Below are 19,960 nucleotides of genomic sequence, written 5' to 3'. Positions count from 1 at the left end.
TAAAAACAGATCTAATATTTAGATTCAACAAACAAAATATATTTTCCTATTTTTTCAATGAACTACTACTAATAGCAACAATCTCATCTTTTATATTCCTTCATAATATATAGCTTTTAATGAGCTTGAACTCTTTTCAAAATCACAGTAGAAATTAACATGTAGCTTTAATTTATAAATATGAACCAAGATAACTATGTGCTGATTTAATTCATAATGATACACTTCTTACAACCTCACTTCAGAGCAGAAACTACTGTTCTTCTGAGAGGTTTCTTATCTCACTATTCTTCTCAAAAGACTGAGAAGGCAAGAGAGGTTCCTTCAGCATCCTCTTTGGGAAATAGCCCTTGTCTTATTTTTATACATCTTAAAATCCAACTGCTTCCTTTGAATCCTCCTTTTTAGTTTTTTTCCAGGGTAGTCATTCTGTGGGTGATTGAGAAGAATTAATATACCATTTCTCATAAGATCTGAAGTTAACAAACACTGCCATCTGTAGCCAGGAATCAGATTAGAAGACACCTTATAGACTAACAGGATATTGTTACAGAGTAATAAAAAATACAGTGGGGTAAGAACGGATATAAAAGCAGACAAGTAAAACAGATTACTATGTAGTCACCAAAATCTTTTTCCTCTCCTTTCTGGGCAGATTTGGACTCCATCTCCCAGGTTTCCCAGGTTTTTGAGGTTAAGGGCTACTTCAGGCCAAGGCTTTTCCTTCTGGCTAATGGGATGATGCTCCCAGGATGCTCTGGAAGCCATGTGTTGAAGATAACAATGCCACTACAGAAGCATTTCTGAAAGACTATGTGAAGTAGAACGGTGCCAACCTGGAATATGATGGCCGTTAGATAAGCTAGAAATAAATTTCCACTTTGTTTATAAGCTAATGCTCTTTTTGGTATGTACTCAATATTGCAGTTTAGTTGAACCTTGCTAACGTAGAAAGAAGCTTTTCACCTTTCCCTATCTTGCCTTCAAAGCCTTTAGAATGCCAGGAGACTGTTTAATTATGTTTAATCCTTCTTGGTACTTCTCTTGTAATATAAATCTTATAAGTAAGAGTATCTGATTGTTTTTGCAATCTGTATTATTTAAATCCAAGGGAGTTTTATTATGTTTTTCTATCACATCCATTCTCCTCCATAAAGAAATAACTTCATAAGAGGCAAAAATGACAGGAGGCAATGAAAGACCAAATATCAATTTATTATACATTTTCAGAGTTATAGTAATGTTAACAAGTTGAAATTCGAATGAATTCACAGAGAAACAAAAAACATTTCAAGGATTTTTGAGATAAAAATCTCTGGAGTCAGGGACTACTAATGTGGGGGTGAAAGAGTCTGTTGCAGTTTGCTGGCATGCATCTTCCTTTCCTCTCACATCTGTCTAAACAGTAGCTTAGACCTCCATTATCACCTTCTAAAAATTTTCTGTATTTGCTATTATGCTCCTTCAGACAAAAACATACGGCTCTCATTCTCTTCACCATAAAATTTAAATCTATACATATATCCCCTTGAGAGGAATGAAGAGTAAATTTGGAGGTTATGGAATGCATAAGCATTCCACTCCCAAAATGGAATGCCACTAGATGAAACACATTAGAACAAAGAAAAACTCTGTGTGTGTTCTCCTCTTAACAATTTGCTTACTCACCACCTCCATCCAACAAAAAAGAATTTTACATGCTGCTTTCTAAAACTCCAGGTTGTCATCTTCTACTCAAATATTAATTTATTTCATGCAATTTAATCTGACCTTTCATAACATTTGACTTTTTCATTAGAAAGCACTGAGTACAGTGACTGAAAAGGAAAACCCTATAAAAGCATTCCAACCAAGGAGCTCCTGGGTGGCTTAGTGGTTGAGCATCTCTGCCTTTGGCTCAGGTTGTGATCCCTGATCCGGGGGTCCTAGGATGGAGTCCTGCATCAGGCTTCCCACAGAGAGCCTGGTTCTCCCTCTGCCTCTCTCTCTCTCTCTCTCTCTCTCATGAATAAATAAATAAGATCTTAAAAAAAAGAAGATTCCAACTCAAAGAGTAGTAAATCTCCATGGCTGGAGACATCACACAATTGACAACTCATAGATTCAACACCTCAAATAATGAACTTCCTGGTACTTAGCATGAATCCAACTTAAAAAAAAAAAAGGAAAAAAAACATTTTAAAATTAAAAATAGCTTAGCTCTAATGTACTCACTCTCATGATCTACTCTAAAAGAAAAACAAAAAAACACATCCTTCATTTATAATCTGAGATAAGGTAAAAATAATCGCAAAATTTCACCTTACTGAAACTGAGAAACATACCTGAACACTTATTTTTTCTCGTATGACTTGCATGAATATCAGGTAACTGGGGATATAATAAATTGTTTTAACAAGAACATAAATGGCTGTATTTCAAATGAAAATACAGAAATAAAAATATTCCGACCTGACAGCCAAACAACTTCATTATATAAATGACGTGAAAATATCCTTTAAACATTAGATAATCGACTTTCACTTTACAAACCAACTATATTACCTGTTCTAATAGCTAAGGGAAGAATGAATGATCTGGGGAAAGATAATTCAAAAACCATGAAAGCTCTGTATCTCAACGGATACAAAGATGTCTACATTCACTGCTAGATAGTACCCCAAAGGTTTTGTGTCCTGAATTATACTAGTTTGGTTCATGTGAATACATCAACTTAAATTTTCTACTGAGATTATTTCTAACTCCAAATTAGAATTAATTATCAATCATTCTGTATCTAAAAGGGGATCTTATGAAAACTCTGGTCTTCCTTCCAACTCTCTACAGTGTCATCTGGATAGACACTGTAGGCTGGCTAACTCCAAATCTATTCACCACCTCTTCTCTGACATGCCATCATAATAGAAACTATAAAAACTAAACATCAGTATTCCAATCCTCATTTATACCTGGGTGATGGCATATAGCACAGGTTGGCCAGTTACCTAAATGGAAGTCCACTGATGAATTTCTAAGTGTTTATTTTCCTGATAAATAGGGGCAAAATTGATTAACTCATATTGTATGTAGTACAACAAAAGAATCTGCTAATCAGCAGATATGTGAAAAAAGATAGTATCATCTTCAAATTATCTAAGCAAAAGCATGCATATCTCTACAAATTACAAAATATTGTCTTTCAAATTAAAAAATATAAAACAGTATTTACTAATATTTCAAGACCATTTTTCCATAAGGTAGTACTATATAGGTCAATAAAAACACTATCAAATTGTGTAAAAAATAAAAGTGGAGCACCCCAAATAGTTTCTAGGTTTTGAATAAACTATTTGGATATGTTACTTTATAGGAAAGAGAACAAATGATATATTTTGTCTATTAATTTTATGGAGATTATATTGGTCAAATATAATATAATACTGACAAAGGTCTTAATCTATCCCTTTAATAAAGGAAGCAGCAGACCGACATGTCAACAAATAAATTAGGCAGAGGATAATTTAGACACATGTAGGTAATTCAATCTTCATTGTGACAAATGGACTCATATACATGTACTGTACAACATATAAAATTTCTTACTACAATTTCTACCTCTTTGTATATTTGTTCCACAGTAAAAGAGAGTATTACATTCAAGTGATCATAAAATGAAAAGCTGTAAAAGTTCAACCAGAAAAATACCAAATTTTACCACACAATGTGAATCTGATCTTTGGCCCCTACTATCAGACTGTCAATACCTAGTTTCTTTTATGGGTTTTAACTCTTTAATAAAGAGTTAATCTTTTTAGGTTTGTTCTATTAGATATATAGGTATACGTTGCTTTTTGACAGTTCCCATGAGGCTACTTCACTTATACTAAGAAAGTTAAAAAGCAAAAAAACATTTAGTATTTGTTATACAGCAAGCCATTACAGAGGCAGCATATACCCTGAGGAGCAAGAGTGGCACTGCCGAGCTCCTTCCCCAGGAATTACACTCAATATCTCAGCTTTAAGTCACCACAACTTTCAACTATGTAGGCATCTGTGTTTATCTCAATTTTGTACATCCATTAGCAAGATGTGTCCTAAGGTATCAGAACAGCCTGAGAGGATATTTTTTAGATAAGGGAACCTCAAAATTGTTTTCACAGAAATTAATGGTAATTGCTTTTTCACTTTATTTGCCATCCTGGCTCACGAAAGTTTCTTTGGAATGCTCTACTTTCAGATAGTGGGGAGGAAATCATATAGGCATCTTCTGCTAAATATTAGTAATCTCTTTCTGAAAAGTGTGAAACTGCTAACTGGGAGCTTATTTCCCATTATTTTAATTGGAAAAAATTATAACACCTTCTTACAAAACAACGAAAAATCCCTTGTTCCCTAAAATGTAACCAAAATAGAATATATACCTACTATAAGTAACTAAAGGACAAAACACACTATGGATGTCTGGGTGGCTCAGTCGGTTAAGCATCTGCCTTCGGCTCAGGTCATGATCTTAGGGTCCTGGGACTGAGTCCCATATCAGAGCCTGCTTCTTCCTCTGCCCCTCCCTGTGCTTGTGCTCTTTCTCTCAAATCAATAAAAAATCTTTTTAAAAAAAATTTTAAAAAGAAGATTTTTAAAAAAACATAAAACACTCTGCTTCCTAAATCATCAAATCATAAACTTATTAACAAAGTGGGTTTTTTTAATGCAGTAATATGACCTATCTCAAAGGACAGCAACACCCAGATACCCTTTGTTGATGCGCTGTTCAGAATGCCTTCAAGTGTTTCTGACATTCTACTAATTCTATATAAAATGTGCCCATACTTTTCCTATTTGGTGTTTCACTTAAAATGCTGATCAGACATAAATTACTTTAAAAACCATTATAATAAGAGACACAAACATTCACAATGTTTAGATGTTCTACTGAGAAAATGCTGAATGAAGAAACATTTCTGTATGGTGTATCTGTGTATTTTACAATGTATACATGCTCCTGAAAATACACTTAGTCTATAAAATTTTATACTTAAGAAAATTTTTATGCAAAAACAGAGTTTGGGGCAGGCTACTTAATACATATAGAACTTTGTAATCAGAATTAACAAATATAATTAACAATCAAAAGTACAAGTGTACTTAATGCATTTGTTAATTCCTAATAGGAAAAATACTATAGTAAGTAGAAAGTTGTAGGAAAAAGGGAGTAGGAGGACAGAGTAGCATATTGGAAGAAAGTATAAGGAGCTGCTAAATTACACAGACTTGAGCAAAAACAGGAAGCAAAGATTAGTAATAACTACTCAATAAGCACCTATGATGAAGCACAGAGGCAAAAACATGTGTCCATCTACCCTGTACTATAATTCCCCATAGGTGGCTGCATTCAATTGCACCAGCACATTCTACATTTATTAACTGTTACTCTGTGGTACACACTTGCTGGAAAATATGTATAATGGAGTCAACTGCAACTTCCCTATTATACATAATGACAAACATCCACAGACTTATCCAGTGTGAGATTAAATCATATAACAGAATCATACATTTTGAAACAGTATAAAGTTGTTATCAAGTTATGAAAACACCTTTACTGTGAAATTAGAGTGAAAGGTATAACATAATTCCATATAACCAATTAAACCTACATTCAAATCATGCTACTGAAAACTTTAGAGGTGTTCTCCAACTTATACATGCCTTAAACAAAAAGCTTTCTCTTTTAAAGTACAATTACCTCTGATGAGCTGAGCCCGGTCAGTTATTTAGAAATTCAATTACCTTGTTACTAACAATGATTATCTTCTCTTAAGGAAAAGAAACCTTGGATTTGAAGATCTAAAAATATATATATTTTTAAAACAATTTTGGAATACAGGATCATTTAGAAAACAAGTGTTTGGGTGAAGACTGCCATTGGTAGGTGATGATTCTTGGCAGTATGAGTGTGCCAAATGTCTAGAAGAAGCTGAGCAGAATATGGAATGAGTATTGAAAAGAAAACTGAATTATTTCTCAAGTGATGGCTACAAAATTATGCTTTGCTCTTGGAAATGGAAAGGACTGCCACCACTTTTTTCTGCTTCTTTCACCCTCATTAACGCTGGGGTTTCACAACTCATTTTACATATTCAGCCCAGTTATTTGATAATTTAGTTAGATTTTGTGGTCTAATTTAGGGGATTACCACTTAATACACATTCTTCTTAGTGGAAAATGTTCAAAAGTTCCAATCCATTAACAAAGCAACTTTTGGAATATAATCTGCTTCTAATTAGAGACCATTAGAACAATAAGATACCATAAGATACCATTAAGTTATTAGTTCCATTATAAGTTCTGTCCTTTACCACAATGAATAAATATAATGATAATAAACACCACTATACTATCTTGTCCTAATGTCACACAATTAGACAAAACAAACAAAAACCTCATACATTTTATTTAAATTTACAATCAGATTCAATCCAAAATTCTCAGTTAAAAATAGAACGTCTTAAAAAAAAAAAAATAGAACATCTTACCTCTAAAATCATCTCTTGCTCCTTGTCCTTCCTTCTTGTTCATTTTTATGTCAGAGCAGGAGTTGTTAGGGGCACCTTTCGAGTTTTCAAGGTAAGCTGAACTTGCTCCTTTCTTGGAGGGATGAGGATCACAGAGTTTTGCATTAATCTTATAAAGCTCGAGGGCTTTAATAGCTGCTGCATTGTTATCCATACGAAGAAAAGTTGGACAGGAAGCACAAAACTCATTCGTGCAGGCCTCATTTCCACAGCCCTCAGTTAACTGGTGGTAGTAGCGTTCTATTAGATGCTTTGCAGCTGCTCGCTTCCTGTAGCATTCAAACAATAAGCACAGTGATTAAGATTAGTACAGCTCTCACATAAAAAGCTCAACAGATCATGAGGCAAGGCAAATTAGTCAAGCACTAAAGTAATAAACTTGGATATTAAGATGAAGTGTAGAAAATGGAGATTCACTGTGTATATAAAACTTTTAGCTACTGAAATGTTTGATAAATACTGCCCAACATACTATGATAAGGAACAGCACCACGTATCAAAATCATTGTTTAAAAATATGCTTTTCTTAGGTTTAAAAAAAAAAAAAAAGAGGAGGAAAAAACTTGTTCAATGTTATATGTGCTTAAATTTTTTTAGCACAGAGCGCCTGGGTTGCCCAGTGGTTGAGCATTTGCCTTTGGCTCAGGTCCTGATCCTGGGATCCTGGAATCCAGTCCCTGAATCAGGCTTCTCCCTCTGCTTCTCCCTCTGCCTCTCTCTGTGTCTCATGAATGAATAAATACAATCTTTAAAAAAAATTATTTAGCACAACAGATGAAAGAAAATCAAAGGTTTATGGCCAAGAGTTTTAGTATTTTAGCATTAAAAAAATAACATTTTTAAAAAATATTTTATTTATTGATTCATGAGCGAGACAGGGAGGGAGGCAGAGAGGCAGAGATACAGGCCAAGGGAGAAGCAGGCTCCATGCAGGAAGCCTGATGTGGGACTCGATCCCAGGTCTGCAGGATCACACCCTGGGCTGAAGGCGGCACTAAACTGCTGCGCCACCAGGGCTGCCCTAAAAAAAAAAACATTAAGAAAATGAGAGTCTAGTTAAAGTATCATCCCAGCTTCCCTTTATGTAATTACAATTTTAATAGTTTATAAATACTTGATTTATAGTTAACACAGAACTTATAGGAACAGAGAAAGTTTTTTCTCCAATTATCTACCATACAAGGGATTTAAAAATAAACTTATAAATGAAATATCCAAAGCTGTGTTATATTACAAGAAAATGATTCTGAACATACATCTTGAACCTAAAACATGTCACTGAACTTGCTTATCAATCCCATGTCATAAGAACATGGAATATTTTAAGTTCTCTTAGGGCAAAATCTTACGTTTCACTTACTTTGTGAACCTAAAACATGTAGATTCACATTCCTAATTGGCTGTTCCAGCAGAGGTTCCAAAGATACTGAGGAAGAGATGGTTTCATCAAGCAAGAAGCTGGACTACAATATCTATCTCTATGGTTTATTCAACTCTTAAGATCTATGCTTCTACTATCTGATGATGCGAGATTACATAATTTAAGGGAAGTGGTCTACTGGATCCAAAAAACCATAATTCATAGCTATTCCTAAGGAACAGAATCAAAACTATTAAAAAAAATTTACCTAACTCTCAAAATGTTAGTACAATTATCTTACTAACGTGTAAATGGCAAATGGCAATAGAGTTCACATTTTGTTAACCGTGAGATGTATCTTGTTAATCATGAGAAACTGAACAAGAAGGCAAATGAGTAGTAGATAAGGGACATACTAATTAAGTCTAATTTTGTCTCTAAACTATCAAGGTAAGTGACAAAGATTAGCTAGCACAATTAACCCTTGAACAATGTTGGCATTAGAGGTGCCACCCCCTTGCATCATTGAAAATCTACATATAACTTTAGAGTAACCTACAGCTTAACTACAAATAGCTTACCATTGACCAGAAGATTTACCAATAACATAAAGAGGTGATTAACACGTTTCATGTTTATGTATTTTATATTATATTCTTACATTAACGTAAGCTAGAGAAAATATTTAAAAAATCTTAAGGAAGACAAAATACATTTACAGTACTGTACTGGTATTTATCAGTACCCAAGTTTATATATCTATTTAAAAAAAAAAAAAATTTAAGTGGACCTGCACAGTTCAAACCTATGTTGTTCAAGGGTCAACTGTAATTCAAAACATTCAATTCATTCTGATGCTTCTATTTTTAAAATGTTCCATGCAAATACATGCATGCAAAATAGAGGGAGAAAAAAAAAAAAAAAAACCTTACAAAAACACACTTAAAAATTGCATGGGAATCACTTAATAGTTACTTTACTACATATAGCTACAAACAACCCAACTTTTGAAAATTAAAGATTACTATTCCAGATTTATTACATAAAACTTTTAAGTGACAACATGTAAAGAGAAGAATAAGAATTTAGAACATTTATACTGTATGTTGCTATCCTCTAGAAAAGAATGAAATATTAATACCATCCTCTCCCAAAATACAGTAGCTTTCCCTAGAGAAAATGTTAATGGATATGTATTTCTACTCTGGAGGAAAATTATGAACATATATCAAAAGTTTTAAAAATGAACAGAGAATAAATCATACAATCAGAGATCAAATTAAAATAATTGGGACAATTTTGCAAAAATGCATTGTTTCTAGGAAATCTGCAAAAAATGACATGCCCAACAATAGGGGACTACGTAAATGAACTGATACGCATTCATGCAGAAATTAGATGACCTGCATTAAATGTCAGAATGGAATAAATGAAAATTACCAAGATCTAAATTTGGCAAGGAATAGCCTTCCTCATTCATCAGTATTTGATAAAAGTCAGTTACAAAGTTCTAAGTGTAAGATGAAGCCACTTTTATTTCAAAGTGTTAACATTTTCTCTAAATGATGTTGAATGGGTTTTTTAAAATTCTTCTATGTTTTTGCTTCTAATTCATTCTTTCTATAATAAACATGCTACTTGCATATATTAATAGAGAAAATGTTAGTTTTATAATTTCATATACATGATTGAATAGCCTTGAGGCTAAATTGTCCATAGGACTTTAATGATTAATTATCAAAATCCAAAATACCAAACACTAATTATTTTCTTAATAAGAATGTCAGGTTTTGTCCTAAGGAAAATTCCCCCAAGCCCAATCATATTACATAATGCCTCTGTATGTAATGTATAAAGGAGTATGAACAGTAAAAACAAGACTGAGAAATTAGATGAACTGCATTAAATGACAGCTCCTTCTGCCTCTAATAACCTGTGCAACCCTCAACAAGTAATGGTCTGAGCCTCAGTTTTCCCATCTTTCAGTTCTAAGGTTTAGGTTATTCTATGTAATAGGTAGGCGAACAAGGTACTAGTGTTTGAGGAATGTCTGATAACATACTAGACATACTGTGCCTGGGCACTCTGGCATAGTTATCTCTCATTTGAATCCCATGACTTTGAAGATATCTTCAGTTCACAGCTAAAAGAGACAGAACTGAAAGAGTAAAATCATATATCCAAGATCACACAAAGGAAAATGCACAATCAGGATAAGAAAAGGAATCATAGGTCTTTTTGCTCTGGAGTCTAAGTAATTTCCACTATACTGTCTCACAGAAAGTGATTCATTTCAAAATAATTCTTAACAATAGTAGTACTAAAAAGTCCTACCAAAAAAAATTCCATAAATACTACGTAACTGAAAAAAGAGCAAAACACCTGAAAAATCAAAATCTGAAACTTACATTTATGGATATCTGCTATCTCACAAGTATACCAACTTTTCTGAGAGGAAACATGCCACAAAATTCTATAAACTTAATGTATCTGTAATTTCTTGAGAACCTACGTGCTACAGATGTTCCCACTTTGGAAGGCTGTAAACCCTACCAGCTAAGAGCTTGCACTCTGAAGCCAGACTGCCCAAATTCACATGTTGGCTCTACCACTTATTAACTGCTGGACCTTGGGGCAGCCCAGGTGGCTCAGTGGTTTGGCACCGCCTTCAGCCCAGGGCCTGATCCTGGAGACCTGGGATCGAGTCCCATGTCAGGTTCCCTGCATGGAGCCTGCTTCTCCCTCTGCCTGTGTCTCTGCCTCTCTCTCTCTACATGTGTGTGTCATAAATAAATAAAATGTTAAAACAAAACTACGGGACTTTGAATGAGTTCCTTAACATTTCTGTGTCTCAGATTCCTCATCATTAAAGTGATGGTATACATGACAATTACCACGGCTGTGAGAGAATTAAATGAGTTAATATACAGTTACAACACTACCTGGCACCTAGTTATTACTAAGATACTCCTAAGTCTATGAATTAGCTATATAAACCATCATTCTGCTGATGCTCAGAGCTGTTACATAAACAAGTCACACATCTAATAAGAGATTTGAGCCCAAGACGGACTCAAAACTTGGGTTTTTAACATCACGAAGAGGAGATTTAATACCAGACAAAGGAAATTATATCCTACTATTCAGTCTGCTTCTCTGCCCAAGACCTAGAAAAACCAGTCACACAGATGAGAAAGGACTGAAAGGAGGCCATGCCAGAACCTCCATGTTATCCGTGCAATCAACCAATATGGTTAATATATATATGTTTAATATAAACATTTTTCTTCTTCCTCACACCAGTGACACCTTGAATTATCTCTGTACAATTCTGTATCCCCATATAATTTAGAGCATATAAAAGGCCTCCATGTTGGGAATGCATACACTAATAATAACATTTTTATAAATAAGTTGTGCAAAGTTATTGCTATACAGTAGCAGTCACCAAATCTAGGCTCATGAGCCAAATCTAGCCAGACAGTTGGTTTTTATAGCCCCCAAAATGGTTCTATTTTAAATGGTTGACAAAGTCAAAAAAGAAATTATTTTGTGCAAAAATTATATGAAATTCAAGTTCCAGTGACTAAAAGTCTTATTAAAACATAACCAAGCTCATTAATTTAATTATTGTCTATGGCTGTTTTCGCACTACAACAGCAGAGTTGAGTAGTTTTAAGAGACTGTACAGCTTGCAAATCCTAAAATAAATACCACCTGGCCCTTCACAGGAAAAATTTCCCAACTCTCAATTTAGAGTCTGTGTTCCTTGCTCTCCAATGACATTTCCATCTAAGCACATGGCCTGCTCACTCTCCTCAGCAAATCAATGCAGCAAAATGTGCACTTTATCCCAATTATGATTAAATTAAAGGAGAGAGAAAGAAAAAGTAGTAAAGAGATAAAAAGAAAAAGAACAAAAAGATATAGAAAAAAGGAAGGAAATTAAGACAGACTCCTTTCCTTATCAGATCCCTTTAGGGACAACCTTATCTGTCACTCAATCAAAACTACAAGAGGACAACTATGGCTTACTTTCTTTTTTTAAAAGTTTTTATTTCAATTCCAATTAGTTAACATACAGTCTAATATTAGTTTCAGGTATACAATATAGTGATTCAACACTTCCACACAATACTCAGTACTCATCAAATGTATATTCCTTAATTCCCGTCACCTATTTAACCCATCCCCTCCCCCACCCATCTCCCTACTGGTAAACCATCAGTTTGTTCTCTATAGTTAGAGTTTGTTTCTTGATTTTCCACACTCCCCCCGCCCCGCCCCCAACGTTCATTGGTTTTGTTTCTTAAATTCTACTTATGAACGAAACTATATAGTATTTGTCTTTCTCTGATATCTATAGTTAAGAGTTTGTCTCTTGGTTTTCCAGAGTTTGCCCCTTATGTTCATTAGTTTTGTTTCTTAAATTTCACATGAGTGAAATTATGCAGTATTTGTCTTTCTCTGACTTAATTTCACTTAGTGTAATACTCTCTAGCTCCATTCACGACGTTGCAAATGGCAAGATTTTATTGTTTTAATGGCTGAGTAATATTCCATTGTGTATATATCCCACATCTTCCTTATCCACTCATCAGCTGGATACTTGGGCTGTTTTCATAATTTGGCTACTGTAGATAATGCTACTATAAATACCGAGGTGCATGTATCTCTCTGAATTAGTATTTTTTTATTCTTTGGGTAAATACTTGGTAGTGCAACCAAAACTACTGACATTGGCCATAGCAACTTCTTTCTAGATATGTCTCCTGAGGAAAGAGAAACAAGAGCAAAAATAAACTACTGGGACTTCATCAAGATAAAAAGCTTCTGCACAGCAAAGGAAACAATCAACAAAACTAAAAGGCAACTTACAGAATAGGAGAAAATATTTGCAAACAACATATCTAATAAAAGGTTAGTATTCAAAATATACAAAGAACTTATAAAACACCCAAAAAAACAATAATCCAATTTAAAAATGAGAAGACGAATAGGTATTTTTTTCAAAGAAATACAGATGGCCAGCAGACACATGAAAAGATGCTCCATACCACCCATCATCAGGGCAATACAAATCAAAACTACAAGGAGATAGCAATTCACACATGTCAGAATGGCTAAAATCAACAACACAAGGAATAACAGTTGTTGGTGAGGATATGGAGAAAGGCAAATCCCTCTTGCACTGTTGGTAGGAATGCAAACTGGTACAGCCACCCTAGAAAACAATATGGCAGTTCCTCAAAAAATTAAAAATATAGCTTACTTTTTATAATTTTCTCACATATCACAGACTTTTCTTACTGAGTCAATAATGTAGGAGGGCGAGTGAGATCTTCCAGTGAGAAAGCTCTCAAAGTTAAAGTAGACACCTGAAAGTATGTATTTAAAACAGGTAATATTATCTACTTATTTTATTTCTAAGGCTCGATTAAGTGAGACAGTTCTACAAATGAATTACATGTGGTAGGCCAAAGTTACTCTAGAAAAGTTAACAGAAATATTTTAAAAAATAGTTTCACCTAGGGGGAAGGGCACTGAAGTCAGCAATTTGAAATGCATGAAAAATAAAAGATCGAATCATGGGCAAAATGATATGTGATAAAACAAGGTAAATATTATTAGTAAAAACTAGATGATAGACATATTGCGTCAATTGCAAAAATCTTTCAACTTTGCTACATGTATAGAAGTTTTCAAAATAAAACACTACAAGAAAATACTGTCACCATACTATAACTTTTTAGAACAGTCAATCAACTGGCAGAAGAAATGGTTTCAGTCATGAGCAGCTGAAAAAGGAAAACCAAGGTGTCATCAATGGCACTAATACCATGTTTTCTGACTTCAAATCTAGTTTTTGAATCAATCCAGTATTCAACAGAACAAAATAAAACAAAACAAAAAAACATGCCTGTAATAATGATAAAAATTATAAACTAACCATAACTATGTATAGCAGCTTAATTTACCTATCAAGGAGATAAATACTAGGAAAGTATGTTTAATATTCCTATACCAATGGCAAGTCATTAGGATTAGAAGACTGAGATGGCCCAACAACACAGATGATTAAAGTTGAAAAAAGATCTTGGGACACATAGGTGGGTCAGCAGTTGAGCATCTGCCTTCAGCTCAGGGCATGATCTCCAGATCTGGAGATCAAATCCTACATCCAGCTCCCTGCGAGGAGCCTGCTTCGCCCTCTACCTATGTCTCTACCTCTCTCTCTGTGTCTTTCATGAATAAATAAAATCTTAAAAAGAGAGAGAGAAAAAAATCTTAAACATAACAAGTAGTTGGAAAATAAGTAATGAATATAGGCATAAAGATAAGGAAGCCACAACAATTGATACCCTCAGAAAGTGAAAATGTGTTAGTGAACAACACATTTGGAATTAGTGGAATTAGAATTAAAAACAACGATATAAGGAATAGTAACTATGACATGCAAAACTAATGGTAGATCAAGTAAAGAATAAAGGAGATAAAAAGGCAAAGATCAAAAAACGTCAATGTGAGTGACTTTAATTGAAGATCAAGTTAAATGAAGATGTGAGGAATTAAGAAGCCAGAAGTAAAAGACTTATTACATAATGTGTATAAAGCCATCACCATTTACTTAGTGGTTTCTCAAAGTAAGGACATCTTTTTGTTCCTTCTGGGATGTTACCTCTGTAAACACTCCACTCCCTCCCCCAAAGTTACATTAAACATAAAAATTTTGGAAGAGTGAACAATGGTATCCTAGATCGTACAACTTATATAAATGGATGACATAAGATGTCTGTGACATGGTTATGGTAGGTTTAAGGTTAGGTCTGTTGTTTACAGAGGAATTGCAGGAAATATTAGATTATTGCAAGATTGACTCTGATTGGAAAGTCATTATTACCATATTTAACCAATAAGCCATTAACTATAAAGTAAGATACATTTTTCAAGGGAAAAAAACTAATTATAAGTCAGTATTTTTACTAATAATAAATATGTTTACCATAATAATCTCTAAGCATTATTTTATTGAGGTTTATAATCTGCCCAAAGTACCTGTTATACATTAAACATGAATTAAAATTGTAAAACTGTTAAAATTATTCAACTTTAACCTGTTTTTTCCTCTAAAAGTGTCACATTTTACAGTGAGGTTATAATGAACTAAACACAAATTATATCCATCTGCTTCCTCCAATTAAGATCCTAAAAGGATAGAAACACAAAAGAGTTGTTGCCATTAGTGTAGTGCATCTATCAATTCTCTGTGATAATCATGAAATAGTCTTTTCATCTCTTTCTGATTCACTATAATCAAGACAAAATGTATTCCTTGGTTAATTTATACTTGAGTGTCTACCACTGACCAGGCAATGTTATAAATTCTGTGATAAAAGAAGGTATGGTTAACTGATTATTTTGCATTACAAATATCTGGATCACTCTTAAAAAATCATCTATTTTAGGGGTTTAGAGAGCTGAGTAAACTTTGGAAACATATAAGAGCTTTTATAGATACTGTTGAAAAACAAGTAGAGTTCTTCCAGTGTTATGAGAAAACCCTTAAAAGAGATCTTTGAACTTATACTAAGGATTAGTTACTATACATTAAAGTTAGCTCTATATAGGGGATAAATGACTCTTCTAGCATTTTCTCCTACCAACTGAACTGGAGATATACTAAATTTATCTGAACAAAGATAAAAAGCGAACCAAGGAATGACATCAGCAACAGAGGAAAATAAGGCCCCAGAACTTATTCCCTCACAAAAACACTAACTTACACATGGTTTGAAAACCCTTTATGAGACCTCTAGAAACCAGTTCGAAAGTTACAGCAACCCACGTAAGCTCAAAGCCAAAAACAGCCAGAAACATGTACAGAAAGCTGTGTTATTTCAATTCCTTTAATATCTCCCCAAACTGGCACAGTTTGTAATCATGATGAAAAGCCCAACCTGCAGCTTCACCCATTGTAATTATGTCCAACATTCCTGTTTTTTGGGGGTAAATGGAGCTACTGAAGCAACTAGTTTCTATCTCACCTGACTTGGAGCATGGCTGGAACCAGCATACACTAGATGCCTAGAGGCTTTAGAAAACAAGACAGTTCACTGGCTTCTTGCAGCACCAGAGAACCTGAAGTACTACAGAAAGACCTAAGAGGCTAAAAGACTATATGTAAGCTCTTGGAAAAGAAACCAACAAACCTCTTCATTTGGGAAACTACAAGCATTAAGCCCTGCTGTCACACACTCTCACTCTCCCTCTCTCAAGAAAAACAAAAACAAAACAAAACAAAAACAACAGAGATCTATGAATTAACCTGACAAAAATGCAATATAATTGCCTAAGGAAAACCAATTTGCTACAAGAGAACATAGGAGACTAGATGAAATCACCACTCATAAGCAAGATAAGAGTATCAACAAAAAGAAAATATAAAAAAGAACCAAACAAAAATTCTAGAGGTAAATAATACAATAAGTGAATTGAAAATTCATGAGAGAGGATCCACAGAAGACTTAAACCAAGCAGAAGAAAGAAAATAAAGTCAAAGGCAGGCCCCACTTGAAATTATTGAGTCAGAGGGAAATTTTAAAATATAAAGTGAAGAAAGCCTAACACACTTTTAGGATACCACCAAGTTGACCAATAGATGAACCAGAGGAACCCTAGAAGAGAGGATGTGGCAGACAGCTTACCTGAAAAAACAATGGTCAAACACTTCCCAAATATGAGGAAGGAAATGGACATCTAATTTTAAGAGGTTTGAAGGACTCTCAACTATAATGAACCCAGAGGCAGATACTAAAATGCACTATCAAAAGTCAAAGACAGAATCTTGAAAGCAGCAAAAGAAAAATGATTAGTCTTCTACAAGGCAGAAGTCTTCAAGAAAAACCAGAAAGAAGTGGGACAATCTATGCAAGGTGCTGAAAAAAATAACTACAAACCAAAAATACCATATATAGAAAAACTGACCCTCAGGAATGGAGAATAAAGACCTCCAGGGATAAACAAAAGCTGACAGTTCATCACTACTAGACCTGCCTTACAAAAAATACAAAAAGTCTTTCAACAACAATAACAATAAAAAAGGACTGTAAACAATATAAAATCATGCAAAAATATAAAGATATTTGGTAAAGTTAAATATATAGGCAAATACAGAATCTTTTAATACTGTAATAGTGGTGAGTAAATCAATTCAGGCAGATCTGAAAGATGAAAACATTTTTTAGAATTGTAAATATATGGTAGATGATATAAAACATAAAAAGACATAATTTGTGTCAATAATAACAAAAAGGGGGGAGAGATGTAAAGGAGCTGTTTTTGTATGCAATTGAAATTGCTATCAGTTTGAAACAGATTACAACTATAAGATGTTTTATGTAATCTCCATGGTAACCAGAAAGAAAATGCTTATAGAAGATACACAAAAGAGAGACAGGAATCAAAATATGTCACTACAAAAAAATACCAACGAAACACAAAGGAAGACCTCACAGACAAGAAGGAAAAATTAATTTAAAACCATACAAAAAACAAAAAATGGCAATAATTTTTCCCATTAGTAATAACTTTAAATATAAGTGGATTAAACTCCTCAATCAAAAGACAGAGTGGCTGAATGGATTTAAAAAAAAAAAGAAACAGCTATATGCTACCTATAAGGGACTCACATTAGATATAGGGATATACTCAGTGTGAAAGTGAAAGGCTTGAAAAAGAGATCATATGCAAATAACCAAAAAAGAGAGGGATTAGTCTCATACATATATATTAAATATGTATATGATAGACATATACACATACACCACAAAAAAACTTTCAAGTTAAAAACTATAGTAAGAAACAACACATCAAATAATTAAAGGGTTAATTCACAAGAAATACATTACAATTATAAATATATGTACACCTAACAGAAGAGCACCCGGATATTTTAAACACCGAAAAAGAACTAAGACAAATAGTAACACAATAATAGTAGGACATTTCCATACTCCACTTTCAATAATGGGGAATATCAACATTGATGCCACAAGAATAAAAAGGATCGTAAGAGACTGTTGTTGACGATATATGCCAACAAACTGAATAATCTAGAAGACATGAATATACTTGTAAAACATATAATCTAACAGAACAGAATCATAAGTAAATAAAAAATCTGAAGCAACCTAAGTAAAGATATCAAATCAGTAAACCAAAACCTACCAACAAAGAAAAACACAGGACCAGACAGTTTCAGTGGAGAATTCCACCAATGATTTAAAAAGGGATTAGTAAGAATCCATCTCTAATTTCTCCAAAAAACTGAAAACACTTCCAAACTCATCCCATGAAGCCAGCATTACCCGGATACCAAAATGAGACAAAGAAAAGAAAAATACAGACCAATATCCCTGATTAGTGATGTAAAAATCCTCAATAAAATACTAGTCAAGTAGAATTCAATTAACACATCAGGAGAGTTTTATCATTACCAAGTGGGATTTATTCCTAGAATGTTAGAATGCTTCACAATACAAAAATCAATCAAACACTCAACCAAAACAAAGGACAAAAATAACATGATCACCTCAACTGATGCAGAGAAAACATCTGACAAAAATGAACATCTTTTCATAATAAAAACACTCAAGAAACAACACAAAGAAAATTACCTCAACATAATGAAAGCCATATATGAAAAGCTAAGATTATACCTAATGGTATAAAGCTGAAAGCTTTCCCTCTAAAATCAGGAACTATGCAAGGATGCCTGCTCTTACCATTTCTTTTTAGAACAGTACTGGAAATCCTAGTCAGAGCAATCAGGCAAGAGAAATAAATACAGGCATCCAGACTGGAAAGGAAGAAACAAAATTACCTGTTTGCGGATGACAGGATCTCATATGTAGAAAACCCCAAAGGGTCCACAAATAAAAAATATATATATTAAAACTAATAAAATTTAACAAAGTTGCAGGGTACAAAAGTAAGCCAATGCAAAAACAAGTTGTGTTTCTATGAACAATGAACAAAAGGAAAATTTAAAAATACTCCCATTAATATTACTCAGCCATTAGAAATGACAAATACCCACCATTTGCTTCGACGTGGATGGAACTGGAGGGTATTATGCTGAGTGAAATAAGTCAATCGGAGAAGGACAAACATTATATGGTCTCATTCATTTGGGGAATATAAAAAATAGTGAAAGGGAATAAAGGGGAAAGGAGAAAAAATGAGTGGGAAATATCAGAAAGGGAGACAGAACATGAGAGACTCCTAACTCTGGGAAACAAACAAGGGGTGGTAGAAAGGGAGGTGGGCGGGGGGGTGGGGGTGACTGGGTGACAGGCACTGAGGGGGGCACTTGATGGGATGAACACTGGGTGTTATTCTAGATGTTGGCAAATTGAACACCAATAAAAATAAATAAATAAATAAATAAAAATTAAAAAATTTAAATAAAATTAGTGAACTTTTCACTTCAAACAAAAAAATACTCCTATTTACAACAGCATCAAAGGGAATAAAATACTTTACTAATAAACTTAATGGAGGAGGTGGAAGACTTGTATCCAAACAGTGCTCCTTGTCCATGCAGGATACATTCCAAAGCCCCTTCCTAATGGAAGCCTGAAACCATAAAAGTACCAAACCCTATATATAATGTTTTTTCCTATACATACATACTTATGATAAAATTTAATTTATAAACTAAGCATAGTTAAGAGACAAATAATGAAACAGAACAATTACAATATATTACAATAAGTTATGTGAATATGGTCTCTCAAAATATCTTATTGTATTATAGTCACCCTTCTTATGATGATGTGAGATGATAAAATGCCTATATGATGAAATCAAGTGAGGTGAATGACATAGGCATTGTGATGTAATGCTAGACTACTAGTGATCAAATTCTAACAATATATAAAATTTATAAGCATTACCTGCTTCCAGATCACATTTCACTATGGTTAATTGAAACCACTAAAAGCAAAACCACAGATAAGGAAAAACTACTGTACGACGAAAATTACAA

At 33.7% G+C, this 19,960-nt stretch overlaps 1 protein-coding gene across 8 annotated transcripts in view; it reads right to left on the bottom strand.

Annotated features, from left to right (window-relative positions):
• Nucleotides 1-19,960, bottom strand: part of UBE3A (ubiquitin protein ligase E3A) — a 95,820-nt gene that overhangs the window by 30,200 nt on the left and 45,660 nt on the right. For all 8 annotated transcript variants that reach the window (XM_077868533.1, XM_077868508.1, XM_077868543.1 and 5 more), the window contains one exon: nt 6,513-6,820. In XM_077868533.1, the coding sequence (XP_077724659.1) occupies nt 6,513-6,820 (308 nt within the window). The remainder of the gene's footprint in view (nt 1-6,512; nt 6,821-19,960) is intronic.

Source organism: Canis aureus, chromosome 2 (assembly GCF_053574225.1).
Source record: "Canis aureus isolate CA01 chromosome 2, VMU_Caureus_v.1.0, whole genome shotgun sequence".
Taxonomy (NCBI): Eukaryota; Metazoa; Chordata; class Mammalia; order Carnivora; family Canidae; genus Canis; species Canis aureus.
The sequence above is the reverse complement of the archived record's forward strand: the minus strand, read 5'-3'. Positions and strand labels throughout refer to the sequence as shown.